We start from the raw sequence: 8,382 nt of genomic DNA on the forward strand, positions 1-8,382 counted from the left end.
GACGAGCTAATCCATCTACTTGGCGGGTTGAGAAATTTTCAACCCAACCCAATCCAAGGTGGATTACGGGTTTGACGGGCTAACCCAAATTCCCATTAATTTTAAAAATAAAAAATATTTTATATTTTTAATATTTTACTTCGGAAAGGTTTCATCAAGCAAATGTATCCATAAACATATATTTTAAATATAAATGAGTAGATGAAAAGTACTATTTTTATTTCAAAATTATAATAAAGAAAGATAATAAATTGACAAAAAACTTAACTTACATGTATTTTTTAACTCACGGACCAACCCAAGTCCGTCACGGACTGACTCACGCGGGTCGGCCCGCGATGAATTTAGATTGGTAAAATTCTCACTCAATCTGTTTAAATTGTTTGACGAAACGGATCAACCCGATAAGTTCAACCCAAATTGATAGCTCTATACACGAGAAGGTACGAGTATGTGAGCTACTATGCATGCAAATAACAGCCAACTTTAAATTAGAATCGGTATGACTTTGATAGCACGAGAAAATTTGATGGTGGGTTGACATTGTTGATTTCAATATTTATTACCATAACAATACGTTAAAGACTCCCCTTACAACTTGATCATAAAACGGAAAGATTGATGTTGCATCGCAATAGAACAGACAAAACTGTGAGCCTGCGTATACGAGTCCAACGAAATCTTGAACTAGTTAGCGGCCAAACCTTCCCGATACAGCCTTAGGCACAAAGCTGATTGAGTTGGAAGATTTTTCAAGTCTGCGCAAGAGAAACCAATTAAATATATGGTATATTTATTGATCAGAGAAGAAAATATTATTTAATAGAAATGAGAAGAAGAGAAAAGTGCAAAGAAAAATCAATATGCATGCACCTAGAAATCTCCTCGACAGCCTTCATCACTTGCTCAGAACTAGTTTCCAGCACCTGCCCTCCAAATATGATTTCATCAACAATGGCATGCATCTGCAAATCAACAGCACGTACTAATTTAGAATCATGAAATTTTTGAGATTATCTTACAACAACTTCAAGGTAACAATGAACACATGAAGTGAGAAATTGTACGAGTTGATAGTTCATAAACCACAAATATGTATCAGAAAGGATAACCCAAACCGTAGCATCTTTGTTAATGCCCTGCTTGACCGTGAGAAATTGACTTATAAGCAAGAATGGCATAGGTAGACACTACTAGAAGTAGAAGGTTTGGTTACAAATCAAACAATAAATGTTACAAGGCTGTTTATACTGCCTTTGTCATATTCAAGCAAATTATAACCATTAAGATTGCATTATTCCATTTCATAATTTTCCATCTTCTGATCCATAAACCTATTAGTTCTCCTTCCTTCTACTTTATACAAAAAAAAAAAAAAAGTAGTTTTCTAATCTAATTTCTCCTGATTTCTTTTGAAGTACATTTTCTTTACTTGGAACACAAGCATAGCATTTCAAATATCAGTTACATGCTAAGATATATGCTTGAAATGAGGCAAATGTGCTCAGAGACTCGCTCGTTTAACTGATTCAAGGAGTTGCTGATAAAAATGCATGCAAATCTCTTAGCTAACTACTGTACCTTATTGAAGTTAAACACTATATCAAGCTCACAGACATTCTTGAAGCATCTATCCATTGTCTCCACAAAGACTGCAGGCAATGGAATTCATATTAGGTAGAATAATTCTAGTCATGGACATGTTAGACGTTCCTAAAAATATGATAAAATGAACGTTAAGTATACTACTTGAACTATTTAGTATCATAGAAACCTCTCACACAGTTTTTCTAGAGGAGAAAATCACTAATTTGTGCAGTTGACACTTTGCTTTCACCTTGAATGAGGTCGAGCATAGCAAGTTCATTTTCACTATTGTCAAACACGAAAATGAAATAAAGCGTTGCAAGGTGCTTGTAGACCAACCTTGTACCCTGCAATGAAACAGAAAAGCTCATATGATGGCATTCACATAAAGACTTGCAGCGAAGATTGAGACCTTTTCAGGAACTACTAATGTCTCTCCAGGAAACTATGTATTTTCCTCACGGGCTCTACAATCCATCGTGAACATAATTTATTATTGGTAAAAAGATCGAGTTCCTAAAGAATTAGCACCCTCAATTTAAGGAAAAAATTGCAAGGCAAGAACATGTTTAAAAGCAGAAAAATACTGGGCCGAAGATTGCATCTGCTTCGACGAAATTGCTGACATTGTCCGGTCTTCCAGATAGAACTACAACAAGGGATGCAAAAAGATTGGATCTTTTGTTGGAATTAGAAGCGGAGAACGTACGGGAAAGGAGGATGTTCAGAAATTGGGGGCTTCCTGACCTGCGAAGACGCTGCGGATGAGCTCCTTCTGTTTCTCCGGTGGCTGGCGATGAAACGGGAGCAACAAGAGAACTCGATAATAAGCCCGACGAAGATGACAAGGGACGAGAAGAAGAGAGATTAAGGGACCTGGAAATCGTAGAACTTGAGGAGGCGAGGTTTTCCCTGGGTGTTCATCACGATCACCGCGCGAATCATGGTCGCCGCCGGTCACCAGCCGCCCAAATCCAAAGTGATCGGGTCGAGACTTGCCCCAATTCGCCTCTTTGGCGTTGCTGTTTTCTGATTTAAGAAACAAAAACAAAACATATTTTTCGCTGTCGATGTGTTCGATCAGCTCACGGCCGTTGATGCGTTTGTGATCCTCCGTCCCATTACGGATGGTGTCGCTATGCAGGTCCATTGTCTTCTGGACCACTTTTTATGGTCTAAGAAATATATCATTCACATTTGAGATCGAATCATGATCACAATCCAATTATAAATAGTTGTGATCCCTTCATAGGTTCACTGTCCTCATCAGGTTATAGTTTTTGTTCGGAACGAACGGCCAGAAGTCGTCCGAAGGACACCCTCGCTCGGTGCACAGTAACCTGACCACTTATCCATCACCGAAGATCTTCGGGTGGCTTTCGATCGCCCGGAGACCAGATCCTCTAGTCTAGAAAAATCTGGATCACAAGAGGCCCGTCCATTTATTGGTTGGATGAACTGGACCCTACCTGTTAGACAGATGGGATCCAGTTCATCCAATCAAAGAATGAATAGGGGACCAGGGGTGGTCCAGGGATCCTGGACCAGAGGATCCCTGCCCCCTAGTCGGATCTTCTGGTCCGTAATTTGTGGACCAGGGGACAATCTACTGTATGAAGACCATTGATTTGGATGGAGCTCACTTTTAAGTTAGTAGGGTCCATCCAAATCAAGGGTCTACAATAGTGGATCATCCCCTGGTCCGTAAATTGTGGACCAGAGGATCTGTCCTCTCCTGCTTCGGTCGTCCGCTCCAACAAAAATTATAATCTGATGGAGACGATGAATATAAAAAATGATCACAACTATTTACGGCCGGATCACGGTCACGATCCGACCACAAATATGAATGACACATTCCTTAGAAAATAAAAAAAAATGATCCAGGAGATCTGCCACCTTAAGATCCGTCGCCCCCTCTCCAAAACCCTGCTTCCGAAACCTGCGCCTTCCCGAAGAGCTGCCGCAACTCTGAGGAGGTGAATCGACGCATTCTTCCGATCTTGTTATCCTGATTACTTCCGATGTGAACTCTCTAGGTCGATGGCGGGAAGCGTGCAGTCACTGATGCCGCTTCACAGCGCCATCGCCTCGGTCCATTCATCGCGCTGGATTCCTCCTGCTGGAGCTGGCTCTCCCAAGGTACCAGCCATCAGCTTATTTATGCTATATGTTCTCCTGCATATTGCCATTCTACCTTTGCAAGGCTTTGAATAGATTGATCTTGATTTCAAAGCTGGAATTCTTGTCACTGGTCATTTTGATGATAGGTTTAAACAAGCGCATCTGACCATGGCTTTGCAGACTGAAGAGCACGACAGAGAGGAGGGAAGAAACAGTGCGTCTGAGGAGTAGGTAGACATTGCTATTTCTTCTTCTTTTGCATGATAATTAAAATGGTCTATGACTCTTCGCTGCGATCCTGTCCGGAAGTAAGCGGATTATGGATCCTGACACCACTACTCCGATGATTAAATCAAAAATGATGATGGCGCAAATATGACAGTAAATAATAATAAATAGAAGGAGATGCATATTTGTGTGCGTAGCTATGTAAACGAAGAAGAATTTTTTTTTATAATATCCCTCACAATCTCCGCATAAATGAGACATTATCTTACAATCAATTAATTTGTCTCATCATTATACTTATATTGTATTCATCAATTACATCGATATAGAGAAGATGTATTGTGTAAGTGTCTATACATAGATACAATCGTTTGACAAACTAATGTGCTGTACTAATGACAGTAAATGAGTTTTTAGCTATTAACTAGAAGATGGGCTTCTCAAAGAATCCATTTCTATAAATAGCCTAACTGGGTCGTAGTGACATCCTCAAAGGTAGCAGAGTTTTATAAGCGGTTTAGCAAGTCAACATTTACTCTTTTATGGCATATCAAGTTGGCAGGACCAATCAGGAGAAAAAACGGGGAGCAGAGCCTGAGTGTGTTAGGTCTAAGTTGAGAGTAGAGCATTGGGACATTGAGAGATTGTCTGATCGGCTAGGCCCATCGTGAGAGTGGGAACATAGTCCTGAGAATTCGGTCCTAGCCGAGAATGGGGCCACCAATAGCCTTTTTGATCTACAAGGTCGATCTGGAGAGAGGGAAACTGAGTCCCGAGTGAGTCCGGTCCGCCCCGAGAGTGGGCTCCACGGATAGCCTTTCTGATCGGTAAGGTTGATCAGGAGAAATGAGAGTTAAGTATTGAGTAAGTCCAGTTCACACTGGAAGTGGGGTCCATAGAGAACCTATCCGATCATCAGGGTCAATCGGGAGAGAGGGGAGTTGAGTCCCGAGTGAGTCCGGCCCGCACCGGGAGTGGGGTCTACAAAGAACTTGTCCGATCTGTAGGGTTGATAGAGAGAGAGGGGAGCTGAGTCTCGAGTGAGTCTGGTCTGGACTGGGAGTAGGGTCCATAGAGAGCTTGTCTGATCAATAGGGCCGATCAAGAGTATGGGGCCCTACTAGGTCAGTTATTCGGCTCTCTAACCCACCGTGGACTTTAACTGCCACCTATGCAAGTTTATTAACCCCTTGGCCCCTCAAGATGACTCTTTACCTATTCATCATATCACAAATCTCTTCTTCAAGTCTAATTGAATGAGGATCATGTCAACTAACTAGACACTATCTTAATTTTGTCTATCCGATCGACAATTTAATACATTTTCGTTAAGTTTACTTTTGTCGTCATCTTTCTCAAAAAACGAGATGTCAGGCCTTATAAATGTTTGATAATGGGAAGTGATATATTTTGCAAGTGTCATAAATGCATAGTAAGGCACTGTGATATAGGTGAGGGAGTATCATGGTTATGATTCATCTATCACATCCATCATAAATGCTAATTTCTATAGTGCTGCCACGTGGCTCATCCACGTCGCTAGTCATGATAGGTTTGCTGAAGAGACGTTTGACGATTTGAATTCAATTGTCTCCCTGATCGAACGGTGGTGATATTTTAGTTTGCTTTTTTGTCCAAATAATCAGATGGTGTTGTGGCAACTTAGAGTAAATTCTCATGTGTTCATCTTCTCCCGTTGCTCTTGCTGTCTTTCGCCGGCTACTTTTTCTTCGTTTTCGTTCCTCCTTCTGTTTTCGCTCTCCTCCATAAGTTTCTGGCATTTTTTCTTGTCTCCTTGCTCTGATTCTATGTCCCTTGAAATTTCACTGTACATCCCCTCCCTATGATACACTATCATGCTCTCAGATATCAACAACGGAGAGGTGAATCAGCTTAAGCTAACACAATCCGACGAATTTCCATATCATCATTTTCAACTTCCTTGATCGTCCCAATCTTCCTCCTCCGGGACATGTCATGTTTTTTAGGAATCAATTCTTAGGTAACCTTAGTTTTCCTGTCCTTGGCTGGCCTAAGGCTTCTTGTTATATGGCGTGTACCCTCGGCCACTTGGGTTCTTTGAGCCTTTCATTCCTTTATTTTGACCATGTTCACGTAGCATTTTCGTACTGCCAACTGATCTCCTCTTACTTCTCTCACTTAACCTTCTATCGAGAACTTTATTTTTTGATAGGTGAAAATGGTCATTCGAAATTCATGCAGTGCGGGCCTTCCTAAGATGACATTATAGGCTGAGGGGCATCCACTACAATGAAAGTACTTCGTCGAGTCCTCATAAGTGGCTTGGATCTAAAGGAGATTACCAGCCTGATTTATTCGAGCGGTTGTATCTCGTTGCCTATAAATCCATACAAGACAGTTGTCATAGGTTGGAGCTCACATTGGTCTATTTGCATTTTATCAAAGGCGGCCTTGAAGAGAATATAGATGGAACTTCCCGTGTCCATGAAAATGTGCACTACTTCATAATTTACAATAATGACTTTGATGATCAAGGCGTCATTGTAGGGAAGCTCCACTCCTTCAAGATCCTGAAGCCCGAAACTAATTTGTGGGCCCTCCATTTACTACTGGTTGGAGCTAACCACATGAATTTCCGATCATTGTTCATGGGCTTTTCGTGCTCTATTGGAGTCTCCATCAGTAGATCCTTGTAAAATCATACCTACTCTTCTCACTATTGTGTTACTTTGATTTCCCTCTTGTCTGGTTGACGTAGATGCCCTGGCATAATTTGAGGTGGGAAGATTACTGGATGGTGGTTGTATGTTAGTTGGTTTATCGGCTAATCCAAGACTCGACGCTATTTGTCTAAGTAGTTGAGAATCAATCTAGGGAGGCGGATGTCCTTGCTCAACCGCTTGGCGACTATCCTGAGTGTACTATTGACACTCTTGAGTATTGTGTGTCATGGTCCGATGGTAAGCTTAAAAAGTAGGGATCCACCAGCACAACTCGACAAAGGATGTCTAAGCTACTTCCACTTGTTGCACAACTCTTCCTCGTTGAGCCCGGGGCAACTGAACCGGGGGCATGGGAGTTGGTCGGTGCTCTTTACGTTGCAAGGGAGCTTGGGGATCCTTCCACTTGGTTTGAAAAGGAGGGACTAGGTTAGGTGCTTCCTTCTTATAAGCGAATTGAGCTTTCTTCATGTTGATGTATTTAACCGCCCCGCCTAACAAATTATCGAAGTCTTTTGGGGGATTTCTTGCCAGAGAGCGAAAGAAATCCCTGTCCAAGAGCCTTTGTGAGAAAGCGCTTATCAGAATTTCAGATAAGGTAGAAGGGGCATTCATAGTCACTTGGTCAAATCTCTTTATATAGGTCTTCAAGGACTCCTTTGCTCTCTGCTTAAGAGTGAATAAGCTTAAGTTGGTCTTATGGTACCTCCGGCTGCTGGCGAAGTATTGGATGAAAGCCTTCCTAAAGTCCTTAAAGCTGGTGATCGAACCAATAAGGAGTCGATCGAACAACCTTTGCGTCGAACTGGAGAGAGTTGTTAGGAACACTCAGCACTTGGCACCATCAGTATATTAATACAGCAGGGCGGCATTCTCAAACTTGCAGAGATGATCCTCAGGATCGGCAAAACCTCCATATTCTTCAATCGGCAAAGGCTGAAAGCGTTTGGGTAGTTTATCTTCTAGGAACTAGGATTTCTTGTGAGAAAGGTGTTCCCTGCCGCTCTGGCGTGCTGACACCGGCTGGGGCCTTCCCCTATTTTAGATCCTTGGGGATGAATCTCTAGTTAAAGATCTCTAGGACCACTCGGCTCCAAGGTAGCCTTCGGTGGGCATTCGGTCAAATGTCCAAGGAAACTTCATTGGCTGTTTAGACTTGGATCCTCTCTCAATAGCAGGTGGTTCTTCAAATGATGTGGCAGATGTAGTGGATGCTTTCGAAGGGGAAGGAACTATTGCCTGTCACTTTTGCATCTGTGTCTGTGCTTTGGCTAGCACAAGCAAATCGATATCTTCTTGCGACAAAGTGATAGTTACTCTTTCGGTGTCATCCATCTTCACGTTCCGGATTAAGCAAAGAGTTTCCCATAGACGACACCAAATTTGATCTTGTGTGAATGTGATGAGGATGGATCGTCGATGATGTGGCGTGTAGATCACTGGCTCCAAGAACTCCTGTGAAGAGAAGGAGATTGTCATTAAGCGGGCTAGGGGATCCCTGGCGCAGCTACTCCGATGATCAAGTCAAAAATGATGGTGGCGCAAAGATGACAGCAAATAGCAACAAGTAGAAGGAGATGCGTGTGTGTGTGTCTGTGTCTGTGCCAACGGAGAAGGACCCATTTTTATAATGTCTCTTACAATCTCTGCATTAATGAGGCATTATCCTATAATCAATCAATATGTCCCATCATTATGCTTTTACTGCATCCATCAATCACATCAGGATGGAGAATATATA

At 42.1% G+C, this 8,382-nt stretch overlaps 1 protein-coding gene across 1 annotated transcript; it reads right to left on the reverse strand.

The window, feature by feature from the left end:
- Positions 1–468: 468 nt before the first annotated feature.
- On the reverse strand, positions 469–2,625 carry LOC121994570 (AP-3 complex subunit sigma-like). Its single transcript, XM_042548561.1, has 7 exons — positions 2,464–2,625; positions 2,335–2,377; positions 2,175–2,236; positions 1,838–1,934; positions 1,582–1,652; positions 874–965; positions 469–758 (listed from the first exon to the last, which is right to left on the reverse strand). Exons 1-7 carry the CDS (start codon positions 2,530–2,532, stop codon positions 692–694), a joined length of 501 nt encoding a protein of 166 aa, XP_042404495.1. The 5' UTR covers positions 2,533–2,625; the 3' UTR covers positions 469–691.
- Between the last annotated feature and the right edge of the window lie 5,757 nt (positions 2,626–8,382).

This window comes from Zingiber officinale, chromosome 6A (assembly GCF_018446385.1).
Source record: "Zingiber officinale cultivar Zhangliang chromosome 6A, Zo_v1.1, whole genome shotgun sequence".
Lineage (NCBI taxonomy): Eukaryota > Viridiplantae > Streptophyta > Magnoliopsida > Zingiberales > Zingiberaceae > Zingiber > Zingiber officinale.

What these genes read in the sequence shown, in the direction of transcription:
- LOC121994570 (XM_042548561.1), bottom strand. Translation starts at nt 2,532, where the DNA reads ATGATTCGCGCGGTGATCGTGATGAACACCCAGGGAAAACCTCGCCTC. An exon ending in TCAAGTTCTACGATTTCCAG is followed by an intron (nt 2,378 to 2,463) that starts GTCCCTTAATCT and finishes TTTCATCGCCAG; the next exon opens with CCACCGGAGAAACAGAAGGA. An exon ending in GCTGTCGAGGAGATTTCTAG is followed by an intron (nt 759 to 873) that starts GTGCATGCATAT and finishes TCTCTTGCGCAG; the next exon opens with ACTTGAAAAATCTTCCAACT.